This window comes from Manihot esculenta, chromosome 6, assembly GCF_001659605.2.
Source record: "Manihot esculenta cultivar AM560-2 chromosome 6, M.esculenta_v8, whole genome shotgun sequence".
Taxonomy (NCBI): domain Eukaryota; kingdom Viridiplantae; phylum Streptophyta; class Magnoliopsida; order Malpighiales; family Euphorbiaceae; genus Manihot; species Manihot esculenta.
The window spans coordinates 21154887-21179096 of record NC_035166.2 but is presented as its reverse complement, the minus strand read 5'-3'; the positions used below and the strand labels follow the sequence as shown (position 1 = coordinate 21179096).

Sequence of the window (24210 nt, the reverse complement as noted above, 5' to 3'; positions counted from 1 at the left end):
GGGACCCTCCATGGAAGAACAAAGAAGCGTACCTGAAAACACAATAGGGTGGAAAAAGCAGAAGAAGTTGCAGGAAAACAGAGAGCAGAAGAGAGCGAGTTTCTTCAGAAGACAGGGAGAATTCGAAGTGAAAGGCAATAATGAGATGAAACGTTGTTCTGAGCAGTTTTGTCTTGGAGCTGCGCGATCACTAATTACTCTCGAAGTTTACCCTCTCAACGGTTAGATAATAACCGGTGAGAAGGTAAAGGGGCAAAGAGATGACCGCTGGGCTTCTCCACCCCTACAAAGGGCCAGGCCCACGGCAATAGCCTATCAGCCGAAGGCCCACACGCTATCTACATAAAACAAACCCAAATTGTCAAAACCTTGAGACCGAGCTCCAATTGAATCTCTCGCTCAGGACGACCTGACATGCAAAATGCACATCATCGCCACTCAGGCAGCAAAAACTAAGGAAAAAGAGCAAGTCATAGAAAGATCCAAGGAGACAAACAGGGGGAAGCATGATAAAGGTCAGACTTGCTTATCACTTAAAAAGGTATAGGATTTGACTCATCATCATTAAGCAGAGGCTACGAGCCCAGAACGAAGCGATAAGGACGCCGCGGAATCATACAAAGTTATGGGTCAGAAGCTCAACTCATTGATTAAAAGCAGGGCTCACAAGTCAGTTAGCCCAGCTCGGAAAAAGTAAACCGAAAGCTCAGTTGGCTAGTGGAACTCAGAGCTCGACCCATTGATTAAAGACAGAGCTCGCAGGTTGGTTAGTCTCGCTTGGATAAAGTAAACCGAAAGCGAGCTCGCAGGTCGGTTGGTACAGCTCGGAAAGAGTAAACTGAAAACTCAGACTAGCTAAATCGATTCTGGGTCTGATCAATTAAAAGGCAAGACGGAAAAAACAATATCGCAGATTTCTCAGAAAAAACCACGAAGAAAGCAGTCTCAACACCTCATTCATAATAAAGAAGGAACAGTTCGGGTATGAACGAAAAAACAAAAGTTTCATTACAGCACGTTACGAATACCCACATTACAGAATAAAAAGCTATCCTCAGAGGATTTACATGACCAGATACATCATCTACGTTTACATCACTATCACCTATCACACTATCCTAGTTTTCGAAACAGAGGAACTCTCGGATACGGAAAATGAGCCCTATAGGCCGGCCGAGTTCTGCTTCGTTATTATAGGGGAATTGAATAAGTTGATTCCCACAAGTATTTCTCACTGTTCCCCTATAGGCAAACATTCTGTTGCCCAAGTGTGATTCACGGTACATACGAACAAGCTCAGATATTATATGCTGTTCGTATATCACGCATGAAAAACATAAGTCTTCGAGTTACGGCTTCAAGAAGATCACAGAGCATATATTCGAATGCATCGACGGAAGCTTGACTGAGTGTAGCAGATCTCAGCCTCTCATAATACAGGTATTCCACACCAAAGGGGACAATAAATTGATAATTTTCGCCACCTCCATTTATATCAAAAGCAAACAACAAGGGCATCGGGGAAATTTCCTTCTCGAAGGAAGGTAAAGTCAAAGCAGACCCCTCAACAGCCCATAGCCTCTTTGGAGCTCGAACAACAACCAGAGGAGGAGGCCAGCCAGACGATCTGGGTAAAACAGTTTCAACGACCTGCCAAATGGCCCCACCCATCAACCGCCCTACTAGGAGGACCTCTGAAGCAACCTTCAGACTCCCTCGAGGTAAAATCAGATTTTCAAGAGGTTTGGACTGACCCATCTTTATCTCAGGTACTGCAAAAAGTTCCAAACAGAGATAAGTCAGGATAATCTTTTGTCAAGATAATGAAAGCAAGATTAAAGCAAACCTCTGGGGCAACAAAACAATGAAGCCCCAGGCTCACCTCAATCCGTTTGAAGAAGGCGTCAAATAGATCATTTGCAGAAAAAACAGGAGAATCTCGCTGGAAGAAGGAAATAGACAGAGGGCTGGAAGGAAAGACTCCCTTTCTCCGACAAAGGGCCTAAGAGTGAAGAGGAGTTAACTCTGATATATACTCAAAATCTGAAGTCTTAGCACAAAGTAAAGTAACTCTAGACTCTAAGTCCACGATGTCAGGATCTTTAAAAGATATTCATGGAAAAGGAAAAAAGAGGCATGTCCTGGCGATAATGACAGGAAAGTAAAAAGAGCAGAGTATACGAGGGGTAAGGAAAGGCCAGAAAGGGAAAAAGGCAGATAGGATTCAAGAAATGAGGAATGACAAAAAGATGAAAGGGAGTTATGAAGGCATCTACATGCGAACAGGCGCGGTCATAATGGTTCTCGATATTCACCCCCTCGGCAGTCGGAGCAATAACTGCCAAGAAGGTGAAGGGGCAATTGATGACCGCTGGATTTCGCTACCCCCAATCCTGGGCCTAGATTACGGCCACGGCCCATGAAAGGAAGGCTCGCACGCCCTCTCAAGAAAAACAGGCCCGGATCATCAGACCCCTGAGGCCGAACTCCACCAGATCCTTCCTCATCAAGATCGGCCCAGCCCGTATAACCTCCCCACGGATTCCTTCTCCTCCTGGGTTCAGCGTCCAGCCCAGCTCTCGGCCCAGCCCAGAATCCAGAACGAGACTCGTCGTACAGCCTGGCAGATCCGCTCGAGTGTACGCACGGGGGAGAATCAGAGGCCGTTACGCATGGAGCAGGCGCCCGATATCCTCGTACGCCCATATCTGTATGGCAGAGACGCGTGGTCCAATCATGGGAGAGCCGTTATACGTCACCAGCAAGCAGGAAGAAAAGGATAAAAGGGATACCCCTTTAGAGAGATAGGCCAAGTTTTATTCTTCAATACACAAACCCTTGTAAAACCCTATTCTATTGGATCTCAGATCATCAGTATATATTATATCATTAATAACATTTTTAAAACTTAAAAAATAACTTTCTCTTCCAAATGAGAAAATTAAATTATTTAAAAGTATTTTTATTATATCAAAATTTATACTTTAAATATAAAAAAATTCGATGAAACAAGTACTTAGGAATGGATAATCAAAAACAAATAATGACTGAAACGATAACATCGAATTAGACGGAAATAAGGTGCTAAACACTTTAAAAAATTAAAAAATTTTCATAATCATGTTACGCCAACCCTATCTAAAGCTGAGGAAGCTTGATAGCAGTTGTAGAGAATGAAGAACAAAAGCTTAATTGATTTCGGTCTGCAACTCTTTCAGCTCGATACCGCATGATACTCATGAAAAAACTTTAGAAACTAAAACTTGCAAAATCAATAAGAAAAAATCACATGCAAATTATAATCAAACAATCAAATTAAAACTCCCAATCATAAGCACTTCCTTCCAAAAATCTGCTAAAATTATGTATAAATCTCACTCGAAAAGCAAAGGAGTGCACCCACGTCTGAATGAGAGAAGGAAAATAGCCTCCCCATATGAAAAGGATAAGGGCAGCCATGAATCCGACACTGAACGAGGCCTATTGCCTCAAAAAGCTCTCCTCACCGATAGAAGGAGCTTCTACATAATTGAGAGACCTTCATTATTATTTAAATTTAAATATGTAAACTTTTGTATTTGTTTGTATTTTGTGTAAAAGAGTATTATTTTTAATGAAAAAAATTAGTTAAATTTCTATATCATAAAAAAAATTCACTAATTGATTTTTTAATTTTAAAAAATATATTAAAATATTTTTTATATTTAAAAAAAATATACTACTTAATTTATTTATTAATTTTAATCATTAAATATTATAAAAAAATTAAAATAATTTCAATATGAAAAAAATAATTAATAAACTTTTTTATAAGATTAATTAATAAATTTATTTAAATTATAAAAATTAAATACTAAAATATTTAACAATTTAATTAATTTTTTAAATTATAAATTAATAATTAAATATATGTAGAATTTAATTTTATTTTTTATAATAATAATTTCAATTTATTTAATAAAAATATTTATTAACTTGTTTATAAATTTAAAAACATGTAAAATAAATATTATAAATCTCAATTTATTTATTAAATAAATTTATAAATTAAAATTAAATTTAACTTATTTAAAAATTAAATTAAATTCAATTAAAATTGTCTCGTATCGAATTTCAAATAACTCAAAACGATATTATTCATTTCCGTTTCTAGTTTTTCTCCCTTTCCCTTCTCTAATTTGTAATCTTGAAAAATCTTACGAATCTGCACGTGCATCGCGTGAGAGAGTTTTGTCTTGTAGTGACACGGCGAGACCCGAAGCAAGCTCCAGAGCCTAGAGGTGGAGAGTGGACGGCGCACGCATTGGAATATTGGATCAACAAAACAGGATTCGCGTCAAAGCAGACCGGACCGCTAATTATTATTATTATTTTTAGAAAAAAAAAAAAAAAAAAACAGCAACTACAACAACACTTCTCGTATTCTTTCTTCCGGTCCCGATCTCCGCTGCAACATCAAACGACAATGGCCGTTAATCCATCAATTCACTGTACGCCTCCGCTGAGTCGCTCTATATCTCCTCGGTTGCCAGTCGCCTTCTGCAATCGGGTCTCATCACTACCCGCTTTCTTAACTGAAGCTCCGATTCAGAGAATCGTTTTGGTTCGCTCCCAAATGCCTAGTTCGGAGGATTTCGGTCACATGAGATCCGTGGCGGAGTCTGATTCTCATGTTGGGTCCTTAGGTGCGTCAGCTTCGTCCGCGATTAATTTCCTAACATTGTGTAATCGATTGAAGGTAAAGACTGAATATGCTTTTTTATTTTCTTTTTGGTTTTCCCAAACTACAGATGGAAAGTTTTGAGGATTTGTTTAGCTATCAAATCAGTTTTAGAAGTACCGTTTCAATCGGTTTATGGAATTTCTCCTCCATGCTAGTTTTGGGAGGAAAGGATTTGGTCTTGTTTTATATTATCAATCTTTTTTCTGCGTAATTTTGCCTAAAAATTGAAAAATGTTAAGCACATTTGGATAACCAAAGAAATTGGATGAGTTTCTCTTCTAATTAAAGCATTCACAAAACGTTCGTTAGGTTGGATTTGATTGCAGTATGAATTTTGCTGCTGGTTGGAGAGAGTTATGATAGAAAGTCATTGTATCCTGAGACTACAGAATTGGAATAAAACATTCATTCCCATCTTTGGGTGTTTAGTAACCAGGAATTATTTTACAGAAATTCATTTTTCAAATAACAGGAAAAGGACCTGAGAAAAACTTTAGAAATGTTCTTCAGCAGGCATATCTCTTTGTTTAGGTCACAGTTAATAGCTGGCGTGTGTTTTGGTTAAATGTTCTGTTATCCTTTTGTCTTTCTCTAATTGAACTGTTATCCTAACTGCCTACTTTTATGATTATAATTTATAAACTACAATAAGCTTTATGTGAAATGTACATATGCCTGAGTACATTTTCACTGACATAGCATTTCGAAGATTTCTAATCCCTCTCTCCCTGCTTCGCAAAATAAAAAGACCACAAAACGGAAAGGATGGATCAACCACGGGATAAAGGGCGCAGAATCAATTGCTGACCATATGTACCGCATGGCTTTGATGGCTCTCATTGCTGGCGATCTTCCTGGTGTAAACCGAGAAAGGTTAGACTTGGTCATACCATGTCAAGGCCTTTATTATTTACATGACTTTCATCGTAGGCATCTACTTTTCTCTTATACCATTTCTTCATTCATATACATAAGTATAATTGTCTATGTTAATGCTGATATACAAGGTATTAAATACATGTTTATCCTAATAAGTTGGGATATGCGCATAGTTATAAGGCTCAATGTGCATTAGGGCTGCAAGGGGGTCTTGGACCCTGGGAGCAAGGTGCACGGTGTAGGCATGTGCTTCAATGATGCGAGGCTCAAAAATAAAATTAATAAAAAAACTAAAATAATAGTAGAGATACATATATTTAACTAAACTTATCAAAATTGTCAATCTATAAAGCATTAATAAGTATATAAAAGAAAGAACAAATATAGACTTCACCATCATATTAATTTCTTAGGACTTGTTAGATCTTTAAAAACACACTTTCTTTTTGTATTCACAAACAAATCCAAATAGCACTATTAGTATTGTTAGAAAAAATGAGATGATGACATAAACATCAGGGATATATATAACATGCTAATTATAATCAAGAAAAAAAAATTACATAACTAGCATGTTAGAGTCTTTCTTTCAAAAAATAAAAAAAATAATATCATAATAATACTGAAACAGTTAAGGTGAAAAAGATAATAAGAAAATATTGAAAACAGCATAGAAGAGAGGGATTAAAAGGACTATGAGTGTTGAAAATGGAAAGATGGAAGGTTTGATGAGATTTTAGTGACTATTTATTCCCTGTGGTACTGGTTTTAAAAACTTCCTAGTTTGTCTATAATGAATTTTGTTAGATTGGTAAAATTTCGAGTTAAGATTCTTTTTTGTCGATGGAAACACTTGCTAAAGGTTTAAATAAAGAATATGGGCCTTCGTAGAGCTTTGCACCTGGAACAAGGTGTAGGCCCAGCATATAAGCATTAAGGGTTGAAGCCTGGTGAGCCTTGAGCATGAGGAGTGCCCTTAATAACCATGCATATGTGTTGATCTGGTGGGATCCTCTTCTGAGAACTGTTATTATTTCTTAGAAGTTATTGATCTCTCACCTTATTTTCTGAACTTTATGCTACCACATTTACATATTTGTATTCTATGGATGCATTAACAGGCTTTTTGCAAGTCAGAAATTGCTTAATTTAGTTACTATTAAAATGTGTGGATATGGATGTATAAATTAGTTGGTACTCCTGCTATACATTTCTCATTCTATACTAGGAAATGGCTGGGTGTGGTATATGGTTTTCTGCTTCCTCCTTTTTTATGGGGTTGCTTATTGGATGTCTTTGTCCTCATTGAAACAGGTGTATAAAGATTGCAATAGTGCATGATATAGCAGAAGGTATTATTTTGATTTCCTGTAGTTTCCTATGGTTGATGTGATATATTCAATAACTTAATGAGACAGGTGTATAAAGATTGTAATAGTGCATGATATAGCAGAAGGTATTATTTTGATTTCCTCTAGTTTCCCATGGTTGATGTGATATATTCAATAACTTAATGAGATCAAATGGATACAGATTTCAAAATGTATGGGCTCATGAGTGGGGGAAGCGGATTATAAATTGTAACCATGTAACTAAATTTCATTTTAAATTCATGTAACTTGATGAAGCTGGCTCTTTATAAAGTTGGAAGATGACAAATTTACTCTTAATGTTGCCCCCACTAAATTACAATTCGCCCTACAAGTTCACTTAATTTTTTATGTTGCTTATTTATTGTGCTGAGACAAAATATTAAGTATTATTTTACTTTTGGTCAGAATGCTACTACAAATTGGAAAGAAATAGGTTTATCAATAATTTACATTAATTTATTCATTGTGATATATAATTTTATTAGGTTCAATCTCATTATTAACAATTCCATCAACTCAAAAGGTGAAAAAAAAAGAAAGAAAATTTGTGCATATTATAGAACTATTATATAATGTATGATGTATTTTTTTTTAATCTTTATATTTAATAATTTCTCAATTATCTTTTGAACAAAACAACTTTCTCTAAAGAAACATGCATTACAATTAAATTTCAGCACGTGTGAAAATTCAAACGATTAATTAGACTTCTTAGGTAATGCACTTATATGTATGATGTGCTTAAAATTATATAATACATATATAATTCGAAAAAAAATATTAATTCTATTGTTATTCGTATTTAATTTTATTTGAATACATGTGTACAGTTTGTCTACTCATATTGCCCCCACTAGTCAAATCGTGTGGATCTGCCTGTGTGTGTATGTGTATAGTATAGTGTAGGGTGGGGTGGTGATGGGATGGGTTTGTTTAGGGGCCAATCAACATATTAAATAGACTCAATTTCATAAACTCTAGGGGCTCCCAACAAGGGAACCAGTATGGGTTACTCCGTCTTTGTTTTCTTTATCCGTATTGACTTGATTTCTTTTCCTGTAATATATGCACATATGTTGAGTTTTGAAAGTTCTTGAGTTGGGATTTTGAACTTTGATAGCTATTGTCGGAGATATAACACCATCTGATGGTGTGCCTAAACAAGAAAAGAGCAGAAGGGAGCAAGCAGCTTTAAATGAAATGTGTGAAGTTCTTGGTGGAGGAATAAGGGGTACTTACTAACCCTTGTATCCTGCCAATCTTCTGCTGATCAGTTTAATCTTTGAATGGTGCGTTGTTGACTAATTTCTTATTGCAGCTGAGGAGATCCAAGAATTATGGGCAGAGTATGAAAACAATGCTTCCTTGGAGGCCAGGCTTGTGAAAGATTTTGACAAAGTATGTATATTTTTCATTCAAATGGAAGACCTTGAATTATGTGGTAAAGAAGTAGGTTTATGATTCAAAAAGTTCACCATTTAGTCTAGCTGCTTCAGTTAAAATTTATCAAATTTGATATTCTAATCGAGCCTGCACATATGTCAGAAGTATTTCAACTGCTTTTTAAACAATTTATGTGCAATATCCTTATTAAATCAATATGAACATAATGTTTTTAACTCCATTTGTACCTAAGGTCATGGGTCCTTAGAAATGGGGTAAAAAGAGCAAAAACTCTGTTCTTAAGAATGGAGGTTTAAAAAAAAAAAACCGAAAACCTTTTGTTGGCCTAAGGAATTCTTGTTATCAAGGTTGAAAACTTTTTGGTGTTTCTATAAGACTATAACTACTTGGTGCAACATTAATGTGTTCTTTAGTCTCATTAAGTGTCGTCCTCTTTATTTCTTGTTGATGTATCATGCATGTACGACTGCATACTAGAATAGGTTTTTTTTTCTGTTTCTTTTTTATTTCTTAATTGCATTTGTGTATCCTGTACTCCATTCTTTTCCATGTTAACCAAAAAGTTTGTTGTCTACTGTTTAGGTTGAGATGATTTTGCAAGCATTAGAATATGAGCTGGGTAAGTTTTCAGATAAATTTATCTACATGGTATGCCTGTGAGCTACTTTATCCTTATTTAATCATCTTTGTTTTGCAGAACATGGGAAGGTGTTGGATGAGTTTTTCCTTTCAACAGCAGGTAAAGTATATTTCTGTTCATCACAAGCAAACTATAGCCGTATCTGATTCTCTCACCAATGTTGATAAGATATATATTATATATTAAGGCAAAGACATTTATATTTTAGAACATTTCTTCTGTAGGAAAATTTCAGACTGAAATAGGAAAGAGCTGGGCAGCTGAGATCATTTCAAGAAGAAACTCTAGGTTGGCCAGCAAGCGACAGTGATCTTCTGTGTACACTCGCCACATATGTCTTATAACATTGGTCTGTGATTTTGGATGGATTACCAATTAGATTCTATGTGGAAGAATCAAGGGGTAGATTATTGGCAATTCAACAGCCAAAGGTTCAAATTCCAGATGCACACTATAACCACTAACCAGTACTCTGCCCAGTGGTGCTAGCATAGTGTCTTTCAATGGTAAATTTTTTCTTTGAAAATTTTAATAACAGGTGTTCTTCTGTGGTCTATCAACCTCAAGGCAGCTATGATCACTTCACCTAGTTTGGACTTTCTTTTCAACAGTAACTATGCCTAATATCTCTTAGTAACAAGTGTGGCATTGGGAGCTACATTTGTAGATTAATCCTCACTTCTCAAGAAATTAGTTAACATACTTCCTATGCAACTGTGATTGATTTACGACTGTCATGTGGAACTATTTTCTTTTTTCATATTAATTTCTAAAGGAGAATTCTTTACATCAAAATTTGCAGTTGTATAATCATAAAAAATTGAAATTCATTGGTGAGATTGGCAAGTAAACTGTGATGCATGCCTTTGATTATTTCCAATTGGCATGCCAGCTGTGCTGAAGCTGGTGTGCATTGGATTTTACTATGCAGTTGTATTAATATTTTTATCTCAATACATTACTCACCTGCAGACTGGGTTTTTAAATTAAGTTTTGAAATGGAGGCACATCCATCAATATTGTTCTAATCCTTTTTGTATTGTAAATGGAAGAGTTGATCTAAGGAAGAAGGATCTGAAAGTCAACATGCCATAAATTGGGTGATATTATTAATTAGGGGTTCACCGACCATCCCTACTGACCCAGTCTCAAGTTGAGTCAGCCTGGTCCCTGGCTCCTCGAGCCTTGTGAACACGCACAAGTCAACAAGCAATCCGTCTTGGGTACTCGTGTTGAATTGAGCCCCGGATGTTGCTTTAATGCACAAACTATTTCAGGCCCACAACATTTAACTCTTGTTGCTGCGTTTAAATTTGTTTTATGATTAGGTGATACTCCCTCTTATTATTGGTCATTTTAGGATATTTTTTTCTAAGTATCATTTTATACGAAAAGATGTTTTTTTATTAACTTTTAATTATACTCATTAAAAATATTAAATTTTATTAAATGTTAAGAGATATTTAAAAAAAAATTTAAAGATAAAATATAATTAAATATATTATAATAGTTAATTTATATGTTATTAGTGTAAATAATAATAATAATAATAATAATTTTAGGACAATTAAAGAAAAAAAATGGATAAAAAGTATATTATTTCCTTTCATGATTTACCTTCTTACTCATTTAGGTTTATATTATTTTTATAGGCATTTGAGTTGAAAATAATATAGTGTTTTTTGTATCTTTACTCTATTTATTATTCTTCCATGCAAAAATCTTAAATAATATATATAAAAAACAGAGATATCGATATTCAAATTCTGATCACTTTCTTTTGATAAAGTATGATTAAATAAATTCAATTTGATATGAAAATGAGTTTTATAATTTATATATTTTCATATAACCTAAACTAGGTGTCTAGATGCAAATAGTTGAACCGAAAAATTCAAATAGGTGTACGAATCTATAAACAATGGGTTTAAAGCTAGAAAACTCATTTTCATGAGATGGAGCATATACTAGCCGCACCCTTAAAGTAATTGCAGAATCAAAAGGAATTTGTTTTTTTTTTTTTTTTTTTTATTGGCAGCATCACACCTTGAGAATTTCCCACAATCAATCACTCTTTGTGCTAGAAACCCAAATAGATAACATAACCATCAGAATTTGGTGAAAGCAAAGCTTCATTAAAAAAATAATCATGGCTGAAATTTTCAATTGTTAAGCAGCCACCATTACGTGTCCAATCAAATCAAACCAACCTTATATCCAAAGATTACGTAACGTTGTAATGTTCTTATCGGATACCAGTGAGACCTTGGAAACATTCAACAAGGCCTAAAGTCATCGTTCATTAATTCTGATTTATATTATTATTAAGTAGGGCCAATGCAAATTTCAACTTCTAGCTCTTAAATCTCTTAACATACACTTATGTTGGTTTACAATTGTAATAGAAAATGGGAAATTATTACCTACCTTGATTTACATTGACGTATTTAGGTCATTTTTAAGGATTATTGCTAATAATTGGATATGCACAAGTGTTGGATAGGTATGTCTTTGCAATTTGATCTTTTATGCAAGGCTAAACTTTTAATTTTTTTGTTATTGAGCCCCTGAGTTTTATTTTTTAATTTAATTACATTCCTAAACTTTTTTTTTTTTACTTATACTATTATGACGCAATAATTACAAGTTTCATAAAGATGAAAAATGACTGTATTGTAATATTATTAAGGTACATAAGTTATGAGTCACATCCTCAAACTGGCCACCATCGAATTTCAACTTGTTGGGTGCTTCGATCCTAGGGATGGATTAATATCAACTTTGATACAGCAATTAACTTAACAAAGAATATTAGTTCTTTTGCAGTGGTGGCCAGAGATCATCACAGTTTTTTTTTAATGAATTTATAAGAGAGTGGAAGTTATCACATACACTGATAAACGACTGATTAGACCCCATCAAAAATTTTAATTAATATCGTTTGATTAAAACAATATAAAAAAGATAGATTAAAAATAAAAAAATTTTACTAAAATTTTTTAAAATTTAAAAAGTGAGCCGCAAACAGTTAAAAAATGGTATTTATAATAAGAAAAAAAATCTTAATATATAAAATTATAAAAATATCTAAAAAAATTATTAAAATATAAAATTACCTCTAAACTGTGAAATTTTCGTTTCGAACTTTATGACAGACATGTAGTTTTCGTCGTATTTTTGAAAATTATGTGTCTCGATATTTCTTTTTCGAAAAATTATCGTGAGTTTTCATTAAATATCGACACCAGAAATTAAGTCTGATTTAAGTCTAGCATAAAGTTTAATATTCACTATTTCGTGTAAAATAATATTTGAAACAGTAGCGTGTAGAGAAGTGATTTACCTTGCCAAATTTCAAAATTATTCCAATATATACAGATGGAAGATGATTCTTTACCCGTCATCTCTTCTCTTTATGGCAAAACAGTCTCAAGCTCTATTAAGGAGCGAATTCTCTTTGGGTTTCAAAAGTGTTTGCTTTCATCATGTCAACAAGACAGAGAACTCAACACCTCTCAGTTTTTACTCAAAAAAATTGGAGAATGATTCTTTTTACATAAAGCTTTTAATCCAATTTAATTCAATTTTGTTATTTATGCTTTCTGTATATAATTCAATAAGCCTTGTAAAATACAAAATATTCTGCATTGATCAAAAGAGTTTACGCATAGTCAAAGATGGTGCTGTAATTAGCTTTTCGTCCTTTAGCTCCCACCGACACTCTTAATTTCTAAAGTGTATATTTATTTATATTAAAGACATTTTAAAATTAAAGAAAATCATTCTTCTGTAAAGATATTTTACTATTTTATTAAATATTAACAAACTAAATATTTTAATAAAATTTTTGAAAACATTAAAATTAATTTACTAATAATCACATTGTACATAAAATATTTTTCAATTCACCCTTAATAAAATATGAAAAAAATAAAAATGAAATAATCACGGGTTGCCATAAAAATTGCGGAATAAGCAGACAAGTAGGGTCCACTATCACTTGTAGAATTTTGTCCATTCGATCAGACAATTTTGCATTGGTGGAGACCCCACTTCCTTGCATGTGACGCGTTGTTGCAACGGCTGCCTGTTTCTCTCCTCTAATCAATTACCGCAAAGCATTTTCGACAAAGAAAATATCATTTTAGATATTTCTTTTAAATTTAATTTAAAAAAATTATTATTTTTATAATATTTTTATAACTTAAAAATATTAAATTTACTTTTAATATTATTTAATCAATAATTTTAAACATAAAATTTATTTAATTTGAACTTTTTTAAAAAAAATTAACCATAACAATATTTTTTTTAATGATTGACTGAGAAATTGAGCGAACCAAGATTTAAATCTAACTCAATTCGGTATGTATTATGTTTTCTGCTATCAAATCAACTCAGTTTAGACATTTATTATTTCCTGTCTCATAATGGTTGTTTATTTTTTTTTAAAAAAATTATTAAAAATATTGTGAATGAAAATCGATTTAAAAATCTTGAAATCGAATAAAATATATTAACCGACCGGGCTAACCACTAGGCCGGTTTTTGGTAGTTTCGCCTGACAAAGTGACGTTTTTATTTGTTTGTGTTTTTGAAAATGACAAAGTGACGCCCTTTCAACTTTAAAGTTTTTACACTTTTTTTAATTTTATATAATTAATTAATAAATCATAAACTTTTCTAACTCTATTTTAAATTTTAATATTTTTATCAAATTTCTTTAAAAAAAATTATTTTTTAATTTTTAAAATATAATATAATTAATAAATTTATTTTTTTTTATTTTTAAAATTCAACACTATTATCTTTAAATTTTAATTCTATCAAAATCCAAAATGTCTCCACCCTTTAAAATTTTTATTAAGTCAATAATTTTTATTTATTAAAAAATAAAATAAATATAATTAAAAATATTTTTATTAATAATAAAATAAAAAAATATTATTTAATTTCTATAATATAAAAAAAATTCACTATTTAATTTTTTAATTTTAAAAAATATATTAAAATATTTTTAAAATTTTTAAAATTTAATAATTAATTTCTTTATTAATTTTATCACTAAACATTTTACTATTTAATTCTTATTATTTAAAAAAAATTATAAATTAATTTCTCAAATTATTAAAAAATTTATTAATTAGTGTCTTCATATTTAAAATATTTTAATTTATTTTTAATATTTAAAAATTAAAATTATCAGTAAAATAAATTAATAGATATAAAATATTAAAAACGTTTTAATAAATTTTTTAAAATGGCAGCGGCGTCACACCAGCCATAATTTTTAATTTTTTATTTTTAATAATTTAAATTTTATATATTTTAATTTTTATTATATTTACTAAATTTAAATTTTAAATTTATTTATTTATGGAGATTGAATTTGAATTTTTTTTAAAAATTTTGATAAAATTAAATTTTAAAAATTAAAGTGTTAAATTTGAAAAATAGAAGGAAAAATCTGTTAATTATATAATATTTTAGGAATAAAAATATTTTTTTTTTCAATTATTTAAAAAAAAGACTTACAAATTTATAGAAATTAAATTTTAAGAATTAAATTGTTAAGTTCTAGAAATGATAATTCAGTCATTTCTTTTGTAACTAACAATATGTTTTATAAAAAAATATTTAATTTTGATGAAATTAAAATTTAAAAATAAAAATATTAAATTTTAAAAATCAAGTCAAATATCTAAAACTCATAAATATATTATAATTCAAAAAATCAAGTCAAATATCCAAAACTCATAAATATGAAATTTTAAATTAAAAAAATAGAGTATTATTCTTGCATTAAATACACATGTGTTATTTTTCCTTCTATCATGTGAACATATTTATTTTTTCATTTATTTCAAATTATATATTATTTTCTTATTTCAATAATAATTTACTTATTCATTTAGGTAAATTACAAATAAAATTTATAATAATTGTCAAAAAATCATTAATTTAATTATGTTAGTTACATTTTATAAAATGATTTATTCCTTTTCAAAACATTTTTAAAATAGAACAACATCCTAATAATATTTTTAAAAAAATGTCTAAAAAAATAATAAATTAGGCAGAATTTTGGATATTATTATTATTATCACTGTTGTTGATGAGTCAGACTCGGGCCTCCAGAAGAAAAGTCTAAGTAAACAGAGAGTTAATTTATAGTATCAAACCGGGCCCGATGACAAAATCATGATTTAAGAGGTTGGATTATTTGATTAATTACAATTTAATTTGCTAAATCTCTGTCATTTAACGTAAACAAGTTTTAATATTTTTCTTTGACTTAATGAAATCTTAATATTTTATACTGGTTTTAGTTTTTTTTTTATGGACTTGACGTTACCATCAAGCAAAGCTCTGTGCATAAAGATTATTATGATAATGATGATGGCATAATCATAATTTTAACGATCTATTCATTTTTATACTTTTCACATTCAAGATCAAACGTATCTAATAGTTTTTTCTTTTTGGAGTTAAGGGTCTCTATCAATATTTCTTTGGATTTCAGTCCCCATACTCCCTGTTCATGTTGCTGCTGCTGTTTTTTGATTTTCCTATGCAGAGGAGGTTTAAGAAATAGCCAGAATTGGCTGCAATTCAAAATTATCCAATTATTGACTTGAGTTTTTTCCTTTTTCCTTTTACCTTTCAGAGTTTTACATGTGAAAGGTAAGGTTTTGGGTTCTTGGCTAAGTGCTGATTCATTTGCTACAGTGGTAAAATTTTCTTTTGTCAGTTTATTCATAGACGTTCAAAGAGATTTAGTCATCTGGGTATTGCTTACAACTTGTTTGATGATATGGGTATTTGGATTTGGAGTGATTTGGTGACGAGGGGTGTGTAGATTTTAGCTTGAAAATCTATTATGCGAGCAGGGCTTTAGTCAGAAACTTGCTCGGTGATCTGGGTTTAGCTGAAAAACCAGAAGAGTGATTAGGTTTTTGCTCTGACTTAGCTGGTGAAGGTGGTTGGAATTCAGAGAGGTTTCTGTCTTCTGAAGAATGAGCGTTTGGTGATATCAAGCTTTTTTTAGTAAAGTTTGGTGAGTTTTGAATGTCTATTATATTGGAAATTTGATCACCGAGTTCTTTTGGAAATTTTGTTTTTGCACTGGAATTAATCAAGACCCGAAATTTTGGTATGTGAATTTTACGACTTAGAAGTCTAAAGTTAGAAACTTGGAATGGCGACTGCATCTCCACCCCCAAATTCATCCAGTTCTGCTGTTCCTCCTGTTTCAACTACTCCACCACCAGCATCTACCTCTAGTTCACCACCACCGCAATTATCCTCTCCTCCACCGGACACTGTTCCTGCGACTTCTCCACCCACACAGCCCAATGCCAATCCAGGGGACCCTCCCACCCCTTCAGCTCCATCAGAACCTCCACCATCTCCTTCTCCTCCTTTTGTTGCAACTCCGCCTTCTACACCATCAACCACACCGCCTCCAACTTCACGTTCTACGCCATCAACTTCAGCACCTCAAACTTCACCTTCTACACCATCAACTTCACCACCTCCAACTACACCTTCTTCTCCACCTCCTACACCGTCAACCTCACCGCCTCGAACTTCACCTTCTCCACCTTCATCCAATGCTGATCCTCCAACCTCCAATTCTCCACCACCGCCATCACAATCAGCAAGTCCACCCACAAGTTCATCCCCTCCCACACCTCCATCTAATCCCCCAACTTCTTCACCCCCACCATCCAATCCACCTGCAAGTTCTCCGCCACCACCATCACCACCACCATCAGCAAATTCACCTCCACCTCCACCGGCACCAAATCCTCCTCTCTCACCACCGCCACCATCAAAACCACCTGAAAATTCACCGCCACCAACAGTATCTGTGCCACCTCCCAAAAGTTCACCTCCACCTGCCAATTCGACTCCTCCACCAGCTTCAACCCCTCCCAAAAGTTCACCGCCTCCATCAGCATCAACACCACCTACAGATTCACCTCCTTCACCAGCATCGATAGCTCCCACTCCCAGTAATGCACCCCCACCTCCTAGGCAAACTCCAATCCCACCACCTTCACCATCAAATTCTACTAAAGCATCACCCCCATCACCAGTGAAGAGATTAAGTCCACCTCCTCCCTCATTCAATTCACCACCATCTTCTTCTACCCCCTCATCTGTTCCTAGTGCACCAGATAATTCAAAACCAACAGGTAGAGGAGGCATCGATACTGGAGGTGTAGTTGCTATTGGTTTAGCAGTAGGTATCATAATGCTCAGCCTTGTTGGGTTGGCTGTCTGGTGCTTGAGGAAGCGGAGGAGAGAGGCACTTGGACTCAATGGCGGGTATGTTATGCCATCTCCTCTGGGCTCTTCCCCAAGATCAGGTAATTGTTTTATCTAGAATTTTCCATATTGTTCCTTTTGGTCAGATACATCATAAATGTGCATAAATTTTTGCAAGCCAAACTGCATTTGACAGATTGCTAAATCTTCATGAGGGTATTTTCTGGTTGTAGTTTAAAAATAAAGCTTAGGTCTAAACATGTTGTTAGTTCTCATAATGAAAACCATAACTTGAATTAAGTTTGTTGATGATAGAAATGTGTCCATGTTCTAGTGCATATTTGCAGTTAAAGAGATTATTGATGAGAATTTTGAAGGTTTCTAACTCCATGTCCAGATTCAAATTTCACGAAGACACAATCTACAGCTCCCCTGATTGGAAGTGGTTCTAGTAATGATTGTTTTGTTTATTCACCAAGTGAGCCTGGTGGATTAGGAAATTCAAGGTCATGGTTTGCATATGAAGAACTACTCAAGGCCACAAATGGATTTTCATCCCTAAATCTTTTGGGGGAGGGTGGATTTGGTTCTGTGTACAAAGGCTGCCTACCTGATGGGAGGGAGGTGGCAGTAAAACAGCTTAAAGTTGGTGGAGGACAAGGTGAACGAGAATTTAAGGCGGAAGTTGAGATTATTAGTCGAATACACCATCGCCATTTGGTTTCACTTGTGGGTTACTGCATCTCTGAGAACCGAAGGCTACTTGTATATGACTACGTACCTAACAATACCCTTCATTTCCATCTTCATGGTAAATTTCAACTTGTAAATGCAAATTCATTAATGCATTTTACTTGTTAAACCATTGTTTATATTGATTCCTGCTTTTTCTAGGGGAAGGTAGGCCAGTTTTGGATTGGGCAAAGCGTGTTAAGATTGCTGTTGGTGCAGCTCGTGGAATAGCTTATCTCCATGAAGACTGTAAGTATTTCATTTCTGGATTTTTAATTGTTAGGTAACTTTCAAATCACCATTTATGTTCTCCAAAATGAATTCAATACATTATTCACCTCTTTTCTTTTATTCCTTATCAACATGCAGTCCTGATACAGTGGCAAAATGGTTTGATAATACCATTTGGTTTTTAAACTTTAAATCTATGGTAGAACATGAGTGGCTTGTGAGGCAGTGTGCACTGGGCATCTTTTACCTTTGGGATTCAAGCCCATATAGTGCAGATATTCAACAATCAAGGAGATTATCCTGATCATTTGAAATGACAAGTCTTCCCTTTACTTCTTCTTCCTTCTTTTTTTCTTTTAAAACTTCTGGTTTGACCTGAGTCAACCTCTCTGTAGGTACCCCTCTGTTCATTTTCAAATGCTACATGCAACTTTAAGATTGAAAGAAAGTTAAGTAATTGGCTCAGCTTTTGCATAATATATAAAAAAGGATGGACAAAATGCCAGTTTATTCAAAGATTAATATGGACATCTCTATTTTACAGGGTTGGCACTTGCCTTCCCTGTTTCTTGTCATCTTTTTATTTTTTTTTTTATTTTTTTATTTTTTTCGAGTTTTTTTACATAAAAAGGAAAAGAAGTACATGCATCTCATTTTACTACTAATGAAACTAATTGTTGCTGGGAACTTGGCGCACTTGTTTTGTGTGTGAGACTATCAATTGATATATATAGAGTTTTTACTAGATCGCACTGCCCCAATCGTCCTCCTTTCATTAGCTTTTTATTTTACTTGTTACAGATAGATCTTATTTATTTCATTTATTTTTATGCATGTAGGTCATCCTCGGGTTATACACAGGGATATTAAGTCATCAAACATTCTTTTGGATAACAATTTTGAAGCTAAGGTATGAGATGTTTTACACCCTAACTAGATTTATGTATTGCCTATCTCATCTATTTCATGGTTTAACCATTTCTAAATTTTTCTCAGTAGGTTTCAGACTTTGGGCTTGCAAAATTAGCTCTTGATGCAAATACGCATGTGACCACACGTGTTATGGGGACTTTCGGGTAGGCAGCATGTCTGTTATTTGTTTAGATGTCCTTCACTGAAGTCCTTCTGAGACTGCAGGATACCATTGGCCATGCCAATATAGATCTAAATATTTGATTGGTTATACAGATACATGGCCCCTGAATATGCATCAAGCGGCAAATTAACTGAGAAATCTGATGTATTTTCATATGGAGTTGTCCTTCTGGAGTTAATCACTGGACGGAAGCCTGTGGATGCATCCCAACCCTTGGGAGATGAGAGTCTTGTTGAATGGGTAAATAATTTGATACAAACTTCTTGTTTCCATTCTAATGTGGAGAAAAATCTCATTGGAATTTCATAAACTTGACTTCACCATGCATAAACACTCTGCTTGGATCATTTTTTTTTTGCTGTTGAAGTTGAAACTCCTTTAGTCATATACCATTGAGTTGAGTTTGAACCATACAATTTTTTTTTCAGCCGTCTTATGTCTTCTTTCCTTGATGCTCTGTCTTGTTTGCTGTGGCCATTCATTGTGGATGCTATAATTCTTCTTCCAGAACCTTAGATACAGAAGTTAATAAAAAAAAAAAAAACAGAACACATAATTAGTTGCTGCTGATGTTAATGCCAATGGCTTGAAGGTTCTGTTTATGGTGATTAGTTGTGCAGAATTTTGCCAAGCCTTGTAGTAAGCTGAGTGCAAATTATAAAATTTCAGATGTGGAAATAATAAAATATAACTGCAGAGAGGGAAAATTGACATGCCTTCAAACAAGCATATCATTGCACTAATCCAAAACTTAGATCTTCACCAAACATCCTCCTCTTTCTTTCAGGCTCGGCCTTTGCTTGGTCATGCAATAGCCAATGAAGAATTTGACGGTTTAGTTGATCCGAGGCTTGAAAGGAACTATGATGAAAGTGAAATGTTCAGAATGATTGAGGCTGCAGCAGCCTGTGTGCGGCATTTGGCTGCCAAGAGGCCAAAGATGGGACAGGTAATTATAATTTGATTACACATCCAGCTGAATCTTCTGTGTTTTCGTTATGCAATATCTTGAATTTGATGTGGATATGATGACACATTATTCTAAACTTGCTTGTAATTCTCAGGTTGTTAGAGCATTCGATAGTTTAGCTACTGCAGATCTAAGCAACGGAATGAGAGTTGGGGAAAGTGAGGTATTCAACTCAGCAGAACAGTCTGCAGAAATTAGATTATTTCGAAGGATGGCATTTGGTAGTCAAAATTACAGTACAGATTTTTTTACCCAAGGCAGTGTAGATAGTTAGGTGGACATGGTGAATATTAGTAGAGATACAGTGGGTTTTGTCCAGTTGAGATGGTATGGGGACTGGATGTAAACCCTTATTACTAGTAATTAGGTTACTTTAGCTTTTGCATACAAAAAATGCTGTGATTCTTTTTTCTTGTAATTAGCTAATGTTAAATTTTTTTTTTTCCTACGAATAGTTAGTAAGATGATGATTCAATTTTGTTTCTTTCTTCTACAAGTACCTGAAGACTTGCTGTCATCACTTATCAGGTGTTTATTGAGTTAACTATTTAGTCTAGATGGTATAGAGAAATTTATTAGTTAGTTGCTGATTAGTGTCTTCATACAGGGGATTTTAGATTTTTTTTCAAACACTTAACAATTAAAATTAATAGAGGAATTTATTTGTAGATTTTTAAAAATCTCATCACAAATAAGAGACCTGAGTTTTATGTTATCATAAAAATTAAAAAATAATTTTACTAAACATTTTTGGGACGCATTATCCAATAAACATATGCAGCAAGTTAATTTATTTGACAAGAAATTTGGAAGAATTTTTTCGCTACTGTAGATGATTATTTAGATGTGATGCTTATCTAGAATTTCATAGATCTTGCAAGCTCATCTCCCAAACTCTTTCCCCTTCCTTCTTTACAGTTGCTCTCTATCGTTCTCGTCCCTCTCAGAATGCATCCCCTTCTTTTCTGTATTATCTCCTTTTCTCACAAGCCAAATACTGAAGCTGGGCTTGAAGATTTCAGGTCCAAAACCTCTAGTGAGATTCTTTATGTGTGGGGGAGTAGTTTGCAGACATACCCAAATCTTTCAAGGTAAGGCTTCAAGGCATCCAACTAACCTCTCAATTCCCGTTAAGAGTAGAGTTCAAGAAATAATTAGGAGGCATGTTTTCTTGACGTCCAATATTATTCTCTCTCTCTCTATATATATACCATGTACTTAAAAGAATCAGACGAGTGAGTTCCTCCATAAAAAAAATCATATGATATCCGTTATCATGTGTTTTGGTCTGCGATGTACCGAATCTATCTAAGAATATATATATATATATATATATATATATATTGAAAGCTGCATTTGCCACCTTTTTTCTAGCTTTGCCACATACCTTTCTCTTTGCTTCAACCTCCCTACCTAAAACCCTCTTATGAGGAGAAGGAACTTATTCCTTGTTAAGGAATGACTTCTACATACTATTTTCCTCAACCACCATTACCCCCTTCCTCCCTCCATACCACACCGCCATGGAAGACTGGAACGTGCTTGCTGCGGATTGTGTAGTCATATCCTGCTGCTGCCAATGCTTGATACTGCAAGTCATCATCTTCATCTTGCTCAAACTCCCATGCAAACTTATTCGAAAGATTAAAAAATGTGCGAAGAAAAGGTTTCGAACTCGGGATAGAAAGAAGAGACCAGAATCAGTAAAAGGTAGATTTTTGGAAGACTTTGTGGAAATCCATGAAGGGTCTATGAGAATTCAAATAGAAGAATTACAAGGAGGCCATGGTTTTGGGGATTGTATGAGGGAAGTTGAGAGGGTGCTAGACGATTTCTCCCAAAAGGGAGAGTTTGCATTTGGAAGCTTCTGGGGTAGGCAAGGATTAGGGGGCTCATCAATATGTGTAGGTAAACAGGAAGTTGATATAAGCCTCGTACAGTTTGAATTAGTTGAAATAGTAGATTCTTTCAGATGCTCAAATTGATCTAATGATTAAGTTTTATAGCCAACTTAATTATTTGAACATATTATTTGGTAGCTCCATCTGATCAGAAATGTGATTTGGGTTTTAGCCAGAAAACAAAAATGCTGTCTTTTTTTTTGTAGGCAATTGGAACCCAGAGAAACATTCTTGTCTTAACATGTCATTATCTTGAAAGTACCCAACATATCAAATTATAGTGTTAGAAAAATTAGCACAATAGCAGTTGCAGAGACCATATCAGTGAATGTGTAGCTGAGAAATATAGACAAGACAAAACACACTATTTATGAAAAAATGTGTGTTTTTTGTTTTCTGGATCCTGCTAGTGTAACATCCCACCGCTTCATTCTTTGAGGAAATTGAATCCCACATCATGGGATTAGAAACTTTATTAATGATCTATAATGTCCTAACCGTAAAGTTGATTATTTTGTAACAAATGGCAAAGGAATATTTGATTGTATTTCATATTTTTATTATCATTGGTAATGACTTTTTTATTTACAAAAACAAAAATGAAAAACTTTAAGATTATTCATAAGAAAACAACATAAAAATAATAAATAATTATCAATTAATTTGATGATTATAGATGAGAAAAATGAAAATGAAAGAAGAGAATAGAGCAGTTATAGAATTAGAAACTACTCGGAAAAACTCTCTCTATATATAAATATATAGAAAGGGCAGGCAACCCCACATGGCCTCATGTGTCCTAAAGGTTGGCAACTGGCTAAATTTCAATGGAAACGCGCTTTGAAATTGAATATGAACCATTCCAAAATCATCACAGACAACAAAGAAAAACATAAGCCTCACATCTTCAACAAACCAAATTTCCTCTCTTTTTCTCTTTCTCTTAATTACTACTTTTCTTCCTCCTCCTCCGTTTTTGTTCTCTTCTCCTTCACCGATCACTATTACCTGCAGCCATGATGGCAACCATCCAATCCGACCAGGTCAAGCAGCTCAAGGACATCTTCATGCGTTTCGACATGGATTCCGACGGCAGCCTCACTCAGCTAGAGCTCGCCGCACTTCTTCGTTCTCTCGGCCTCAAACCTTCCGGCGACCAAATCCATGTTCTGCTATCCAACATGGACTCAAACGGCAATGGATATGTGGAGTTTGATGAATTGGTCAGCGCCATTTTGCCTGACATGAACGAACAAGTGTTGATCAATCAGGATCAGTTAATGCAGGTTTTTCAATCATTTGATCGTGATGGCAATGGATATATTACTGCCTCTGAGCTTGCAGGATCCATGGCTAAAATGGGTCAACCTTTAAGTTATCAAGAGCTAGCTGAGATGATGAAGGAGGCTGATACAAATGGAGATGGAGTTATTAGTTTCAATGAGTTTGCAAATATCATGGCAAAATCTGCTGCTGAATTTCTTGGTCTGGCCATGCAACAATAGCCAAAAAAAAAGTGGTCAGTTCCTTCTGATCAAAATACTATTTCTCAATAAGTTTCAGAAATGCTGTGGAGGAATCTGAAATTAATGGTGATGGAGGTTTCAGGATGATCATGGATGATGATCCTTAAGACTTTTATCTCCAATGGGTTTCTAACATTTGTTTGATTTGTATGTGTGTGTATTAATTGTGAGGTCTGGTCTTTCGTAGGATTTGATTGGAGGAGAGCTGTACGATGAACCATGTAATGAAATTTAGATACACAGACATCGATCATTCCACTTTGACACAACTTGTATCATGCTTATTATTCTTAGGTGGTTTGTATTAATTGACATGAAAATTGAACTTTTAACGTTCTAACAATTTCATTATGATTTTCCAGTTTCTTTGTTTCATTCTTTCTTCTAACAAGTTCATACCTTGAATGGCTGTCTGGAATTTAGAATGAAAAATGGAAAATTTTAATTAATTTAATTTTAAT

The 24210-nt window shown here is 33.7% G+C and overlaps 4 protein-coding genes across 4 annotated transcripts; all 4 read left to right on the top strand.

Moving 5' to 3' along the window:
* Positions 1 to 4177: 4177 nt before the first annotated feature.
* Positions 4178 to 9814, top strand: LOC110618037 (5'-deoxynucleotidase hdd1; the record flags this gene model as incomplete). Its single annotated transcript, XM_021761047.2, has 8 exons — positions 4178 to 4738; positions 5472 to 5596; positions 6917 to 6954; positions 8096 to 8206; positions 8294 to 8373; positions 8962 to 8998; positions 9077 to 9118; positions 9244 to 9814. Coding segments are annotated over 8 exons (1080 nt in total), but the record flags the coding sequence as incomplete, so codon positions are not given.
* A 5650-nt stretch (positions 9815 to 15464) lies between these two features.
* On the top strand, positions 15465 to 20816 carry LOC110617415 (proline-rich receptor-like protein kinase PERK9). Its single transcript, XM_021760165.2, has 8 exons — positions 15465 to 17394; positions 17691 to 18104; positions 18188 to 18274; positions 19096 to 19166; positions 19256 to 19332; positions 19445 to 19592; positions 20140 to 20301; positions 20417 to 20816. Exons 1-8 carry the CDS (start codon positions 16218 to 16220, stop codon positions 20594 to 20596), a joined length of 2316 nt encoding a protein of 771 aa, XP_021615857.1. The 5' UTR covers positions 15465 to 16217; the 3' UTR covers positions 20597 to 20816.
* A 137-nt stretch (positions 20817 to 20953) lies between these two features.
* LOC122723804 lies at positions 20954 to 23263 on the top strand. The gene has a single exon (XM_043957383.1). It carries the CDS (start codon positions 21846 to 21848, stop codon positions 22305 to 22307), a length of 462 nt encoding a protein of 153 aa, XP_043813318.1. The 5' UTR covers positions 20954 to 21845; the 3' UTR covers positions 22308 to 23263.
* LOC110618071 (probable calcium-binding protein CML15) lies at positions 23212 to 24124 on the top strand. The gene has a single exon (XM_043957382.1). It carries the CDS (start codon positions 23240 to 23242, stop codon positions 23726 to 23728), a length of 489 nt encoding a protein of 162 aa, XP_043813317.1. The 5' UTR covers positions 23212 to 23239; the 3' UTR covers positions 23729 to 24124.
* Positions 24125 to 24210: the final 86 nt, after the last annotated feature.